Source organism: Mytilus californianus, unplaced genomic scaffold, assembly GCF_021869535.1.
Source record: "Mytilus californianus isolate M0D057914Y unplaced genomic scaffold, xbMytCali1.0.p SCAF_9, whole genome shotgun sequence".
NCBI lineage: Eukaryota > Metazoa > Mollusca > Bivalvia > Mytilida > Mytilidae > Mytilus > Mytilus californianus.
The window spans coordinates 8,186,754-8,204,106 of NW_026262745.1; the positions used below are offsets into that span (position 1 = coordinate 8,186,754).

The following is a 17,353-nucleotide window of genomic DNA, read 5'->3' on the forward strand; positions in this document are numbered from 1 at the left end:
GGCAGCAATTCTGTATCAAGGACATAGTAATAAAACACTTTAGCTCTGGACTATCGTACCAACTGGGAGTAAATAAGATATACTCCGTACTTATATTGTAAGTTAGTCATGAGTTTGAATATCAATTTGGTATCGTTTGCTTCTCTTCTCATATTTCCTAGGTTTTCGACCGGTACTTAACGATGTGTTACAATAAAGTAAAATCTCAAACCCATAATGAAATCGTGGTATTTTCATTATCAAAATCAACTCGTAAGACGCGTGTCTGAGATAAACAACATATCACAATCAGAGGAAGGCAAGAAAAAATGACGTCACAATCAAATTTTGACCAATGAACAAATGAGATCAAACGAACCACACGTTAAATATAACAAAAAATAATATTCAAGTCGGGAAAAGTTTAAATCTGCTCAGAAGAGTCTAAGGTAAATATTTATGATAACATAACCGATTGCTTTAAACATTTTAATACAGTTGTTTTCTGTTGTAAATCTTGTCTACTATAAACACGTGGTTCACTATCTTTATTTTCTTATGGTATGACTTATGGAGGATAAAAACATGTTGGTGGGTGACAATTAGCCCAGTAATGTTGTTGCTGTTCTACCCACGTGGCATTATAACATCTCATTGGAAGTTCTATTCCAGCCATAGGACTATAACATTTGTAACCTATAACAAAATAAAACAAATCATTAGATATAAGTATTTGTTTGGGATTTAAATCATATCTTTGAATAAAATAGAAATAATGTTACTGTAGAGGTAAGATGGTCTGTGAAGATGAATGAGGAGGTTAATTTAATAATGATACATGTATGACGAACATAATTGTGGTTTTTTTTTTTTTTTTATCTTTTGGCATGGTGTAATTATGATAAAATGCATATTTATGGCATATTGTATTTATAATAAAATACATATTTATGGCATATTGTATTTATAATAAATTACATATATGATTTGATTAATATTTAACATTACATTTCAGAGTTATCTGATTTTTATTAAACCCATCGTTATCACTAGGTATGAAAATTGTGTCATACCTTTAATTTGTAAAAAAAAACGTTAAGCACATGCAGTCGTCTTTTTTATTATTTGATGCAATAACTGGTGGCATCAAAAAAATCAAAAAAAATACTAAAGTCTGACTCTTCACATTATACTCTTGACGTTATTCAAGAACTACTTTAAGAGTTAAGATACGAGTTGTTTTTATGTTTTTCTTTTTAATGTTTTTAATATTTTATTTATATGTAATATAAGTTTTGTTTATACAAACAAGCATATGATTAATATCTTGTGAAAGATGCTGACATCATTGATACATTTAACATCATTGACCACCTGTTTTAGCTTGAGAATAATTTCTATGGTATTTAACATTTTGAGGTTATGGAGTCTTACCAGGACGCACCTTATCTGTTCCTAATCAGATACATGTCACAAACAATTACTCGTGGTGAGGAAATGCAGATTATGATAACAGATCTTATAAAATTAATTGCACAGCAATTAGTATATCATTCTGAATGCCAAGTGAGTCAGTCTCCTCCCATTGATGTACCCAATCTGTGTGTGAAGTCATATGCATGGTCTTTGTATACTAGTAATCACTTTCTATGTTCATAGCAGTCTAACTAGTTGATATAGTTTACAGTGCTATTATTCAATTTACCACCCACCGTCCAACTTCCTAACACCTTCAATAATGTGTCATGACAAGGGAAACATTTCAGCAATTATAAATTTTTTTTTTTTCATATTATATTTCCTTGATGGAATTTTATCACTGGTCATTTCTAAAATTTCATTCATCCCCAAGCATTTCGGGGACAAATTTTATCAAAATTATTCCAGCGCCAGTTTGATAGACCCCTGCTACTCTACGAGCACATGGGCTATCTCCTGATGCAGACCTTGCACAACCCGGCTGCAGATGAGATGTCTAGTCTCATCCTCTCTGTGGAGACCCCTCGCTCCACTTCCTGGCTGGCGCATTGTCGGGCAGGCAGGTTCTTCTTCACGCTGAAGTTTGCAAGCTGACTTGCTCAGGCAGGAACTCAAAATTTTATTTTGTATGCTGAGTGTTTCTCAAGGGCCAAAACTGATTTGATAGTTTATAATAAAATTATTATTCTAACATATCTTCCTGCTTTAAGTCAGTGTGACTTGCAAAGATTATGTTTTGGTTAACACACAGATATCCCTTATGTTAAATTTGGTTTAGTTGTGTTTGGAGCTAGTAATTGGTGTACATGCTCAATTATGTGGGTTGCTGTCTTGACTTTATTTGAGATTTGCTCTTGAACTAAATATTGGACTTCAGGACTTCTCATCAATACACATATAAAATAATTTATCTAAATTACAGCTATAAAATACATATTGATGTGATCATTAATTTTTTTCATTTCATCAATGGAAGGCTTACATTATGAAACTTTGGTCTTTGGGATAGGTAAATAAAATTAACTCAAAATATCTAGTAGGCCTGCCATTGGTGACCTAGAATGTTTTGTTCACTGACACTATACATTTATAAAAGAAGTTTCTGCATTCCACTCGACAATAACAAAATAATAAACAACCACCTTCTTAAACTACAGGAATTATTTACACCTATGAGATTTCAGAAAAGATTTCAGATAATATACAAGAGACTACAAGAAAATTACAATATGAGACAATTACAGACTGACTACATACACCAAGTTTGTATAAACGTTATCATTGTTAAATCTGAAAACATTGGTATCTATTGGAAATCAATTGACTATAACATATCATATTGATAGAGATGTAACGCTTATAAACCACACGAATACCGTGAGTAATGTAGAGATGCGAACAGAGAACAAAACCATGTCCTGATTTTTATCCTTTATATAATTTAGACCGCCTTTCATTATTTACTTCAGGTTTTCCGTGTCGTTAACGATTGAATTTAAGTTCTTTTGTTGTACGCGTATGACAACAACGCATGTAAAAAAACAAAATACTTTTTATGCTTTATTCATTTTATTTAAATAAACTTACCTGTTTTGCATCCACAAGAAGAATCACAAAAGTCATCCTTCTTTCCAAGTACACTTGAACAAGTTCCATTTGAACGGTCTAGACGCGGGACTAAAATGTAAATGAGGTAATATTCATATCATCAGACTAGTAGGCAATTTGCAGACCTTTCAATTTAAATAATTTCAACAAGTCAGATTTGAAATGCAAGTCTTGGATTTAAACAATCGATAGTGAAAAGAGACCGAAGATACATAAGGGAAAATCAAAACTGAAAAGTCAAAGTAAGAAAGACAAAATCGGGCAAAAAATACCCAGAAAAATTACAAAAAGACAACCAACAGCCTACAAAATACTACATACAACACAAAAAACTTAGCAACACGAACCCAACCAAAAGGCAGCGGTGTTCAAAGGTACTCTGGTAGGGTAGGATCACTACTCCACATGAGGCACACGTAGTGCATGAATATCATATAAATGAGGTAAATGGTAAAATCTGTTCCTCTTATGATTTTTTTTAAATCCTATTTTATGCGACTGTCATACAAGTGAGAGGTTTAGCTAGCTATAAAACCAGGTTTAATCCACCATTTTTTACATTAGGAAATGCCTTACTAAGTCAGGAATATGACAGTTGTTTTCCATTCGTTTGATGTGTTTGAGCTTTTGATTTTGCCAATTGATAAGGGACTTTCCGTTTTGAGTTCGGTATTTTTGTTATTTTACTTTATACTACTAGTATTTGAAAAGAATTTGAGGGAAATAACACTTGACAATTAAAACTAGATAATTATAAAATTGGCCTGAACCGGTTGAATTGTATAAACAATTCGAGAAAAAATATTAACAAAATATGTTGGATGTATTTGTGACCTCCATATGACAGTTGGTATATTCATTTTTTTAGAGGAAGCTGCTATCAACATATCTTTCTGACTTCAAAGTTATATTTACAAGCTGTAATAAAAGTTGAAAGAAAAGATATCTTATTTATAAATTAAAAACAAAACTTAACATGCAAATTTGTCAAACATGTCATAAAGGGAGGGGAGGTGCTTGGGCTTGTGAATAACATAAACGGCCCCAATTTTGCTGAAAATTTCTGGCTGGATCCGACCTTTTTGAAATCATCATCTCAATCTATGTTTTTAAGTAACCTAACAAAACTTAAATCATGAAATAGAACAAGACACTACATGTCATTTAATACTTTCTCGTAATTTAAAATCAATGATACATGTGATAAGTTTTGTTGCAGGTTTTCATTATTTACAATTACTGTAGTTCATTATACATAAATAACATACCAAGGTGGTCCTGGTCAGTAAGTGTACGATTGTGAGCATCCCTACAGCAAGGTGCGGTTGAAGTACAGTCATATGACTTGGTACATTTGATATTTCTTCTTAAATGATAATTGGTACACCACACAATTCCTACTACAATCTACAAAGAAGTTTAATCACGTAGTTATATTCAATGTTGTAAACCAAATTTTTCGCCATTGCATAAGACAAGAATAGCCGATCCTTGTTAAAATATATGAAAATGTTCCTTTGTCATAAGTTAATAAATAGCACGCATTTATTTCGGGGATTTTTTACTTGAAACAATATTTCCTAGCTTGAGTTTCCTATTTTTGCTTTCTATAGAGACCGTATCGGATTCCAATACTACATAATAGTAAAGTCATCTCTTACAAAGTTTTACGGACGCCATGAATATTTGACTGATAATAATGAAATAACTTTTTTGCGGATGACCATGAATAAAAGTATGTTATTTTACCTGGCCAAGATACTGTCCTCGTCTCTTCGATAATTACATCATATAATGCGACATATATCCGACTTTTTACTTGCCATGAGCAACACAATGGGTTCGAGTAGTTATGCATGAACGTTCTAGCTGTCTGGAGGACCTTAACGATAACTTCACCTCTGATTTTTTTGTGAATTTCAGTTACTCATTCTTTAAATTTGTCTGTTCGTCGTTTTTGTATTTGCGTATGATTTTTGTTTTATTCTACAAATGGTTTTTAAAATACATCGGTGCGCTTGTATGAAAATATCACATTTAAAATAAAAAATATTTTTGTCTTTGAATTCAGAAGACTTTCTAAAATAAAACCTCATATCACAACTTTTATAAATCCGTTTTTTGTTCATTGGTTGTGATAATGTACCGATAATGGTATCCAAGTTGTTGACATGTTATTCGTTTTGCTGTAGCCAAGTATTGTAAAAAGTAACATTTCCTTAATGTACTCTTTTTGACCATGAAAGGCAACGAAAGAAGAGAATATTTACTACAGAAATGTAGCGGATCTGTACGAGTATGCCTTTAAAGTCAGGAAGATCAAATACAGCGAGCTTATCTTAACATCCATACTACGTAGATAGGTCTTCTGTAGTATAAGGGACTAATCGTGTATGTCCGATTTTCTTATATTTCAAGTCCGGGTTAATAAGTTCTACTCATTTTTTATTAAGTTTTGTTAATCAGATATGTAGAAATTTGGCTTCTCCATTCTCAATTGCATTTGGAGTCAAAGATCAGATACATTAAAGGAGAAGGTGTAATAAGAGCCATTATTTGGTTGCCGAGACAAATAAAAAAAATATAGTAAAATTATTCAAGCCATTCAAGATAAAGTTTATTGATAAATGGACAGATTAATATATAGTCCGGAAAGTTTAGTGCACAAAAGTCAGTGAGATGTAATAAAAAAAAAAGATTGATCATAAAATGCAATTTTACACATAGTTTTTTTTCTACAAAGGAGACGAGCAAAGCCCTGACCAAAAAGATATTTTATACATCAACGTCTTTGTAAACTACATCATGTGGCAAAATATTTTTTTTTCTTGGCTCACATTTAAATATTCAAGACAAGATCTTAAAATGAATATATTTTAGCAGTTTATACAGTGTATTCATTATATTCAAGAATTTGAATATCCCTGTCGTACCTTTCGCCACTCTTATTAAATTCTCCGCTGATAAATATATAAATTATTAAGAAACTAAGGGTCCAACTTAGTATCATAAGGTTTTCAACATGCATCAATTTTATTGTTTACAATCTACAGGTCATGCTGAGCTTCCATTTAATTATATATTCATCAAAAGAAAAATCGCAACATGTTCTATAATATCTAGTTTTGAATGTATTCAAGAAATCTTTCCAAAATCTTTCTTTTAACATATACAACACATATTGTGATTTCAGAAATTATTGCGAGGATTTTATTAATGCGAATAATGCGACTAGGTGAGTATCGCAGTAATAAGAACTCGCATTATAATATCCGATACATATAGCTGTATGCAGATTTTCCTGAAATCGCAATAATTAATCTCGCATTTTGGCCTTTTTTAAAACATTACAAGAATATATGCACGCAATAGTTTCTGAATTAACAGTACTCAAGACAACATATTCCTTGAATATAATTAAACAAAATGCGCAATATGAAAATAAATTTCTCGCCAACGGTGTTCCAAATGAGAAGTCTATTGACGCAAATATTTTAGTGGTTAAAGAAGATACACAGACTGAAATAGCAGTCAAACAAACTTACCAGTATTATGAAATACTGCATCTTCATTGTAGCCTTATTTTCAACTTAAGTTCATAAGACTTTCTACTTTTTCATAATATACTAAACGAAAGTGGGCGTTGTGATAAAAACAAATTGTCAGGAAACACAATCCGGACGTATAAATCTTGTAATCTGTATTTTTATTGACAAGTAAACTTAAGGATTGAATGCATAAAAATGTCAGAGCCTGTATTTCTATTTTCTTAAGTTGAAAACATCGAAGCGTAAGAAGTTGAGGATTATATTTCAAATAACTGCAACATTTTGATGCATGAATATGTGTTTTTTTTATTTTTGTTACACCATATTGATTTTAAAAAATACATTTTTTTACCACATATACTATATCAGCGATACATCAGTTTTTTTATATTCAAGTTTGTCCAAAATATCATAGTAACAAAAACTCTATCATATTCATTTACACATTAGCATAAAAATTGCACTATGCCATCGTTTCTCTAAGCAACTTTAATTCTGCAACGTTAGCATAAGGTACATCTTATTTATGTTTTCTCTAACTCGGCATAAGGTACATCTAAGTTACGTTTTCTCTTACTCAGCATAAGGTACATCTAAGTTACGTTTTCTCTAACTCAGCATAAGGCACATATAAGTTATGTTTTCGATAACTCAGCATATGGTACATTTAAGTTACGTTTTCTCTAACTCAGCATAAGGTATATCTAAGTTATGTTTTCTCTAACTCAGCATAAGGTACATTTAAGTTACGTTTTCTCTAACTCAGCATAAGGTACATCTAAGTTATGTTTTCTATAACTCAGCATAAGGTACATTTAAGTTACGTTTTCTCTAACTCAGCATATGGTACATTTAAGTTACGTTTTCTCTAACTCAGCATAAGGTACATCTAAATTACGTTTTCTCTAACTCAGCATAAGGTACATCAAAGTTACGTTTTCTCTAACTCAGCATAAGGTACATCAAAGTTACGTTTTCTCTAACTAAGCATAAGGTACATCAAAGTTACGTTTTCTCTAACTCAGCATAAGGTACATCAAAGTTACGTTTTCTCTAACTCAGCATAAGGTAATCAAAGTTACGTTTTCTATCAGCATAAGGTACATCAAAGTTACGTTTTCTCTCAGCATAAGGTACATCAAAGTAACGTTTTCTCTCAGCATAAGGTACATCAAAGTTACGTTTTCTCTCAGCATAAGGTACATCAAAGTTACGTTTTCTCTCAGCATAAGGTACATCAAAGTTACGTTTTCTCTCAGCATAAGGTACATCAAAGTTACGTTTTCTCTCAGCATAAGGTACATCAAAGTTACGTTTTCTCTCAGCATAAGGTACATCAAAGTCACGTTTTCTGTCAGCATAAGGTACATTAAAGTTACGTTTTCTCTAACTCAGCATAAGGTTCATCAAATTTACGTTTTCTCTAACTCAGCATAAGGTACATCAAAGTTACGTTTTCTCTCAGCATAAGGTACATCAAAGTTACGTTTTCTCTCAGCATAAGGTACATCAAAGTTACGTTTTCTCTCAGCATAAGGTACATCAAAGTTACGTTTTCTCTCAGCATAAGGTACATCAAAATTACGTTTTCTCTAATTCAGCATAAGGTACATCTAAGTTACGTTTTCTCTCAGCATAAGGTACATCAAAATTACGTTTTCTCTAACTCAGCATAAGGTACATCTAAGTTACGTTTTCTCCCAGCATTAGGTACATCAAAATTACGTTTTCTCTAACTCAGCATAAGGTACATCAAAGTTACGTTTTCTCTAACTCAGCATAAGGTACATCAAAGTTACGTTTTCTCTAACTCAGCATAAGGTACATCAAAGTTACGTTTTCTCTAACTCAGCATAAGGTAATCAAACATAACAAATAGCCATTAATATTCCAGATTATGTAGAACAACAAAGCAGGACAACACGGCAATATCACCAAAGTAAATTTAGAAACCTTCAAACTTCAAACAACACCTACAGCTTCTTTCCACGGACAATCAAAGACTGGAATACCTTACCAATAAGACTGTTAAATATAGAAGATGCAGAGGCATTCAAGAACAGCCTCACATCTTATTAAACAGAGTAGTCACGCAACAAACACTAAATTTTGATTTCACATGTAAATATGTTTTTAATGAGCACCATATTGAATGACTTAATTAGTACTTGCGTGATGGGTCTTAGACCCTTTGCATTTCAACGATGTAGATGTAGAAACCTTCATACAATTTTATAAAACTTTGGCAGAAGCTTTTTTATGATTAAGAGATAATGTCTGAAGCAAACTTTTGAAAATATATTTTTTTCATTTCAGTATTTTTCTGAAAAATGGACTTAGTTTGTTATACATTTACAGACAATCTGGGATTGAATTTTTTTGACATGATAAACTTTCATGGATTTGAACTTGGACAGGAGCTCGTCTTAAAGTTTTGACGTAAATAGATGGTAAGGAAATCTCAACATTTTGAAAATCCCTGCTCCTGTCAGATTTTTTCTATCTATAGCAGTTTTCAAGATAATAGACAAAAGTTGCATTTTACCCCGTAAGTTCTATGTTTAGCCGTGTCGGCCATGTTGGTTTGAAAGAAGGGGGTGGTCATCGCACACAATTTCTAAAACTCAATACCCCGATGGTGATTGTGGCCAAGTTTGATTACATTTAGCCCAATTGTTTCAGAAGAGAAAAATTTTGTAAAAGTTAACGGACGACTGACGCCAATTGATGGGAAAAGCTCACACTGGCCCTTTGTTCTTAAACTATACTTTGAAAATGATTTCAGAGACTGTATTTTTATAGCTGGGCAATCTGTTCCATTAGATAAAACGCTGATGTTTACAAAAATGACTAGACATGATTCGTAGACTGTCAAAATGTTGTCAAACGTAGAATTCAACTGCCAGACTTGAATGTACAGTTCATGCTGGTTCCAAGGACCAAACACTCAAGAAAATCATTTTACTACCAAATTGTGATGCAACAGATGCACGTCATAATACATTCACAAATATTTCTGTTATATAAACACATATATTAGACAGAAGAAGCAAATATTTCTCGTTATAATGTCCTCAACTGATCTTGAGTTCAATATATTCAATATTTGACAGTAGTATTTCATTTAAATCTGAAACATGTACTACATCTGCTTCATCAATTGTTTCCACTTTATTAGAATTGTCCACCAATTCATTTGTTTTCTTTAAGGTAAAGTTTCCAAATAAGCTTCAGTTCTAATTTGATGATAACCATTCTTTTGGTGGAAACATTTTATATGGAGTTGGTTTTTTTTTCAATGCGATCGCAAATGCCTTCATCACAAGGTCTTTTTCAAGTTTTTTTTTCTCCTTGCTCAAAAAAGCATACAATATAAAAATAAGAAGATGTGGTATTATAATAAGTTCTCTTTCAATTTTGGGGAAATTTTACAACTATCTTAGGCCTTTTCAAAACCCAGCCTTTATTTATCAAAACTTTATGGTTTTCTTAGTTTATTTGGGAAATCAAACAAACTGAATTTTACATGTACAATGTATGTCGAAACTTTCTGATCGAGACCTTCAAAATATATTTCTTAAAATTCAAAAAAATATTGCAATATAAATAACACAACAGATTTTCAATGTCACCCGCCTACTAAATTTTTGAACAGGGCTCATTTCCAAACTTGACCGGTTGTCTGTAGAAAGCTACTGCCTAAATTTTATCCAAATTAGATAACGATTAATTACTCTAGAAAGTTTACAATCCGGACCGATGCTCGCTCGGACAGACAGATAAACGAAAAACATTTATATATTCCCTGTCGCAATGTGATGCAGAAGGGGGACAAGAAGAACAGATACGGGGTTTATGTCAAGAAGACAATATTTCATCTCAGAAGTTAATTAAACAAAAATGTACACCCAGAGGTCGCCACACGCTCTGCAACATACTGGGAAACCTCACACCATGTAGTTAGCCCTATATATGGCCCAGACTGTGGCATGACCTTAGTTGCATCTTCATTTTTTGTACAATATTCAATATAATTTAAATTTGCTTTAATCAATCTCACATGTTTGACGGTCAACCTGAATACGCAATTATATTATTACACACATTAAGTTCTGAATTCACAGTATTTCAATTTTTTTCTTCATAAAGTCAGATTTCTACTAAATTGTCTTTGAATTTAATTACAACTAAGTAGAACCGTTTTAGTGAATAAAAAATAATGTCTCCCCTGTAGAAGTCACTCTGGTAAAAAAAAGATTGTCATTGCAAGTAAGAATATATGGTTAATGTGTGGAAATATGCACTGTTTTCAATATATTTACTAATTTATGAAACAAAGGGGTAGAGCATGAGGGACAAAATATACGTTACACTTAATTGGTCTAGTCATGATATATTTATTAGAGTATATGGTTAAGGGGTGGGTATCTGACCGGTATCTAAGGGGCACGAACCACAGCAAAAACATGTACATGTATGGTGTACTCAAAGGTGGTGTCATGCTGATTGAGAATATATATATATAATTTAGAGGTAGGGATATGAACATATTTCAAGCTATTTTACCATCAATGGTATATAGGGGGCAGGGTATGACCCCTCCCCCCCCACCCCCCCCATGATGAACTAGAAAGGCAATCAAGAATAAATATGGGTTCAGGATAGGGTTCTGAACCCTTTTTTAGATAAATCTAAATAACAACATTATTATATGAAGGGGCGCGGCATGACCCCCAGGCACAAACCCTTAGGTGCACTTCAAAGGTCTTGCACGTTCTGTGGCCTCAAATTGCTTACTACCACTTCATTTTAACTGTGATGGATAGTTGTCTCATAAGCAATCAGTCCACATCTCTTCATTTTCATATTGACATGGCAAGAAAGAATATGTTTGGTTTTAGGGTGACATATAAAATTAAATATTTGACCTTGACTTTTTATTTGACCTTGAAGGTCGAAAATCAAGGTCATCATCCATGGTACGCGACACTTCATATTGAGGTGCTGCACATGTGTGTCAAGTATTAAAAGAGAGGAAAGGGAGATGAAAAGGTGTGCTCCAGCTAAGAAAATGTAAAAAAAATCAATTATTTTGACCTTGAGGTCAAAGGTCAAGGTCATTTGACGGTTTTAGTTTTATGAGATACACTGTCTTATTGTAATACACCTTCATGTCAAATATCATAAGTCAGTGTCAAAAGGTAAATCAATTTTCATGATTAAATACACGGATTATTGTGAAAATTACAATTGTTATTCCGTTGCCATGGTAACGGTGTAGAAGACCACAGCTCAAAAATCTTAAAACTTGTAGCACACATGTAAACCTTTATAGAAACATTTAAAAAATCAAAGTACTTTAAGAGATTTCATGTCTTTTTGTTGATCTTTTTAGGAAGTATCCAAAAAATGTCCAAAATGGCCTTTTAAGACCTGTCAGCCCCAAAATATAGCTATACTCAAGGAAAAACATTTTGTCAAGTTTCGAAGGACAAATGATGCTTGTCATAAAAATCTATTCAAATATCAGCTGAAAAAAACCATATCTAGCATATTCAGAGTAACAAAGTTATGACATTTTTGAAGAAATTTTGGGAAATTAAGCCTTTTCCAATAGATGGCGCTGCAAAATCTAAAAATAGCCTAAAATCAAATTTTAAAGTTAGATTTTTTTTCTCTTCACTATCATAACATAAAATTTCATTACATTTGGCTGACATGTCATTCGGACCAACTTATAAGCCTTTTGCATGGTTCTATCAAAGACTTGGTGTTAAGTAAAAAAAAAACTGCTAACGCTATGGCAAAACAATCGACAGACGACGACAAGTCCCCGACTACTACTTTATATTAAAACTATAGGACTGAGCAAATTGAGCCCCACCAAACACTGGAGTTGATCTCAGTTACTCCGGAAGGGTAGGAATATCCTGCTCCACTAGTGACGTCCTTAGTTGATTAGTTGATGTCACAATCGGGAGAAAGAGGACGATAGTGTAACTACGACAATCAGGACATATCTTTGTTCATCTTTCGAAAGGTGACTTCAACTCTTCCACTTGGAACCTTTGATTCAATAGCATCCTTGTTAGCAGCAACCCTCTATCAAGGACATCGTGATAGGAGACGTAAGCACTGGAATATCTTACAAAGTGGGGGTAAATAAAATATATACTCCATATGCAGGCACTGCTACATCGAAATGAAAATTATACAATTGGGAACCTGAAATCATGTCTTCTGTGGTAATGGTGTGTTCTGAACACACCCATATTGACAATTTCAAAATGTCAAGCTACGAGAACTATTTCACGTTAGATGGAGTATATAGAAGGCTGCACTGTGCATCCTTTATTTCACGTTAGATGGAATATTTAGAAAGCTGCACTGTGCACAGTGGAAGCATTTAATTGCGTTCTTTAACTGAACGACAAAAGGGATAGAAAGGTTAAGTTTTAAGTATTTAAGCACAAAAGATGGATATAACCCCACCACACAGGTTGCTTGTACCAATCTAAGGCAGGTTATCTGTAACATGTTTTGTTCGGTGTTGTTCATCTTTGAACAATGTATGTATGTCTATTTTTTCTGGATGAGCCCGATGTTGGTGTGGTCTGTTCTAACGTACAGCATGTTTGGTAGTTCATGTTTTTCTTATTGTGTATTAATCAGTTATAAGAAGCATACAAGTAAAATGATTTTGTTATAACGATTCCTGTTATGTAAACATTTCCATTTAAGATAAAAAGCAAGTTTAACTTAAGTGTCCTATATATACAATATTAATTTTAAAAGTCTGCTCATTAAAGGTAGATACATTCCAAAAGTGACTATAGCTAAGACTAAACAAGAGAGTCTGCATATCTATAAATAACATTCACATATTACACAAAATAAAAGACGAAAATTGTGTTCTTTGTTGTGTTCTGTATACTGTTGGTTGTCTTTTAGTTGTTTTTCGGTTTTGTGCAATTGATGTATCAACGAAACGGCTATATATCACAATCTCAAAATCAAAGGAAGTCAAAACTAGAGGCTCTTAAGAGCCTGTGTCGCTCACCTTGGTCTATGTGCATATTCAACAAAGGACACTCTCTATTATTGCAGACGAGAATAGAATTCATGACAAAAATCTCTGTTTTCTTGATCTTGTATTGCTGATCATTTAGTCTGTTTAGTTTCTCTATATTTTTTTTAGTTTTTGCTCAAAACACAAAAGAGGATAAAAAAATCCTCATTTAAGGGCAATAACTCCTATAAAGAGTGACAGTCTACAACTACCTATATCAGCAAAATTTGACTTGTTAGTAGATCTTGCCTTGCTGATCATTTTTGTGATTTAAAGTGTTTATTTATCTATTATAATTTTTATCATGTAAGGCAAAACCCTTAAAAAATGGTAAAAATCGTCATTAAAGGGCAATAATTCCAAGGAGACGTCGTACAATTTCCTCTATATTGTCTTAATTGCAGATCTTGTCTTGCTGATCATTTTTGCTTATTTAAGTTTCTATCTATCTATTATAATTTTTAAGATATAAGGCAAAAACGCAAAAAATTGGTAAAAATCATCATCAAAGGGCAGTAACTATAATAAGGAGTCGGCTGACGATTTCGACCATGGGACTTATTTGTAGAACTTGTCTTGCTGGTCATTTTTGCAGTTTAATGTTTCTCTGTGGTGTCTTCCTGCTATTCCTACATTTTAAAAATACATATTCCTTCTATTCCTACAAACAAAGTACAATAGCTGTTGTTATAAGGTAATTTGTTGTTTTAACATTTATATCTTATTGGTGTACAGGTAAATAAGTGCACAAAATACACCCTTTTTACTTATTTATGACAAATAATATAATTAAGATAAAAGCATGGATGCATTGCAGAGAATGAAATAGAAAACTTAAATATAGAAATGTACTTTGAATTTATATAAAAAAAATCCAAATATGACAAATATGAAAAACAATGAGGAAGAAAAGACTTAACCCCGCCATATTCTTTATTTGCCTGTCCCAAGTCAGGAACCTATATTTCATTGGTTTTCATTGGTTCATGTCATGAATAGTTGCATTGGCAATCATACCTCATCTCCTTATTTTTATATTTATACAGAAATGAGGAATTCAAAATGAGTTATACATATTATTTAACACATTTAGTTAAAATTTGAACTGTAATCTTACTAGACAGCCTTGACGCTGGATAAATGCTACAAAAATATAGTGTTAAATAGACAGAGCTAAATTTAAACTACACTTTATATCACTCAAAGTAAGATGGTCCACAGTACCCAGATGCTGCATGCGTCACACATAGGATCCATAGATAGGACCAATTCATGTATGGTCAAAGATCATACTGACTTTATATAGACTGATTTTGTGATAAATTCTCGTATTTTGAAGAAAAAAACATTGCATTTTAAATTTTGTTAATTTTCTAATGGTTCATGTAACATACATCTTGTAGAACTTGAATTCTTGTTTCATATGGACTGATTTTATGAAAAATTCTCATATCTAAACAATTCATTTTGTCTAGTAATTTTGAATTTTTTTTTTTTTCTCTCATGTATAAGATAAATTTTTTTTTTATTGTAGACTAACTATTTAAAGTTTAATATGGTGCTTAAATACTGCTTACATAATTGTAATAGTGAACTCTATCTTTTGGGTCAGACTTAGTACCATTTTGTTTTATTGGTTTTTGATAGATTCACTAAATGGCATTGCCTTTTCATTACTGGTGCAAATAAACACAATAGTTTTGAAAAAAGATAGAAAAATAAAATAAAACAGAATAAGCATAGATGACAAAGACATGCATCTGTTTACAACTTTGTTTTTACATTTTCTACTATTAATAGTTTCCACCAAACTCGACAGCTTTTATGGATATTTACCTGAAGTTAATTAGCTTTATGTTTTTACAACTTAATCTGATTTAATCCCTTGTTTATTCAACTATTCCTCCTATTCTTACATAGATTTTTCACAAATGGCATACGAGATTTTAAAATGAAGGAATAGGAGGAATTAACCTTCTCTGTATCTATTATAGTTTTCAAGATAATAGGCAAAACTGAAAAGAAATGGTAAAATTTGTCATTTAAGGGCAATAACTCCTATAAGAAGTCGTCTGACAATTTGACGTATATGGACAATTGGTAGAGCTCGACATTCTGAACATTTCTGCTACCGTCAGATTTTCTCTATTCATAACGGTTTTCAAAATAATAGACAAAACTTGCATTTTACCCCTATGTTCTATTTTTAACCTTGGCGGCCATGTTGATTGGCAGGCGGGGTCATCGGACATATTTTTTAACCTAGATACTGCAATAATGATTGGTTAAATTTGGCCCAGTAGTTTCAGAGGAGAAGATGTTTGTAAAAGTTAACGGACGACGACTACGGACGACGGACTACGGACGACGACGACGACGGACGACGACGACGACGGACGACGACGACGACGGACGATGACGACGACGACGACGGACGACGGACGACGACGACGACGGACGACGGACGCCAAGTGATGACAAAAGCTCACTTGGCCCATTGGGCCAGGTGATTTAAAAATATGACGTAATAATCAAATTTTGACCAATGAACAACTGAGATCAAACAAACCACGCGTTGGTTATAAAACAAAAAATCAACTGGTCGGAAAACGGAGTAATAGATATATTGATATAAATGTAACCGATTGCTTAGGGCAGTTCAACACATTTTTTCTCTGTCATAAACGTAGTTAACTATAAATACGCGGTTCAATATTTTTTTTATTTTGTTATGGTATGCATTATGGAGGAAAAAAACATGTTGGTGGGTGGCAATTAGCCCAGTAATGTTGTTGCTGTTCTACCCAGGTGGCATTATAACATCTCGTTGGAAGTTGTATTCCAGCCATAGGTCTATAACATTTGTAACCTATACAATAATAAAACAAAATTATTAGATACAGATATATGTAATTCTTTCAGATTTAAATCACAGCTTTGTGTGAAATAGAAATGGTGTTACGGTAGAATGTAGATGGTATGTGACGATTAATGATATGTAATTCTAATAATGATATGATATGGGGGGATTTTTCGGCATAGTTCATTCATCATGAGATACATTTATTATTTAATTAGTGTTTAACGTTACATGTCAGAATTATCTGATTTAGCCGGTTTCCATTAAACACATCGTAGGCCTTGGTGGCCTAGTGGTATAAGTTCATCTACAGCAATCACTACCTTACCAACACAGAGGTTATGAGTTTAAATCCGGCACGTGCTTTCGGATCTTATCTTATTTGACTAAGATCTTCAGTTTTCTTGCTGAGGGTTAAGGGTTCTCTCCGAGCACTCTTGCTTCCTCCACCAATAAAAACTTGCCGCCATGTTATAGGCAATAGTACTGAAAGTGGCGATGTTAAACTCCAACAATCAATCAATCAATTTAACAAATAGTTATCATTAAGTATGAAAATTGTGTCTTTATATTGTAGGAAATAAATATTAAGACGGAAAACATGTAAACACATTCAGTCGACTTTTTATCATTTGATGCAAACACTGGTGACAACAACTGACTTAAAATGTAATGACTCTTCACAATTTTAATCTTGTCTTATTTTAAGAACTACTTCAATATTTTACGAAATGCGCTTTCTTGATTCTTTTTTGTTTTCATTTTTGTTTTCTTTTTAATGTTTTTAACATTGTTAAATTTGAAAACATA

At 32.7% G+C, this 17,353-nt stretch overlaps 3 protein-coding genes across 4 annotated transcripts in view; all 3 read right to left on the bottom strand.

Annotated features, from left to right (window-relative positions):
• LOC127714986 (uncharacterized) overlaps positions 1 to 17,353 on the bottom strand; it is an 82,718-nt gene that overhangs the window by 9,380 nt on the left and 55,985 nt on the right. The window lies entirely within an intron of this gene.
• On the bottom strand, positions 455 to 6,699 carry LOC127714990 (uncharacterized). Its single transcript, XM_052221032.1, has 4 exons — positions 6,612 to 6,699; positions 4,335 to 4,473; positions 3,046 to 3,135; positions 455 to 675 (listed from the first exon to the last, which is right to left on the bottom strand). Exons 1-4 carry the CDS (start codon positions 6,636 to 6,638, stop codon positions 548 to 550), a joined length of 384 nt encoding a protein of 127 aa, XP_052076992.1. The 5' UTR covers positions 6,639 to 6,699; the 3' UTR covers positions 455 to 547.
• Positions 16,331 to 17,353, bottom strand: part of LOC127714987 (uncharacterized) — a 43,525-nt gene continuing 42,502 nt past the window's right edge. The window contains exon 4 of one of the 2 annotated variants that reach the window (XM_052221030.1): positions 16,331 to 16,552. In XM_052221030.1, the coding sequence (XP_052076990.1) occupies positions 16,425 to 16,552 (128 nt within the window). In that variant the 3' untranslated portion in view covers positions 16,331 to 16,424. The remainder of the gene's footprint in view (positions 16,553 to 17,353) is intronic. The other variant, XM_052221028.1, reaches the window with a different exon arrangement.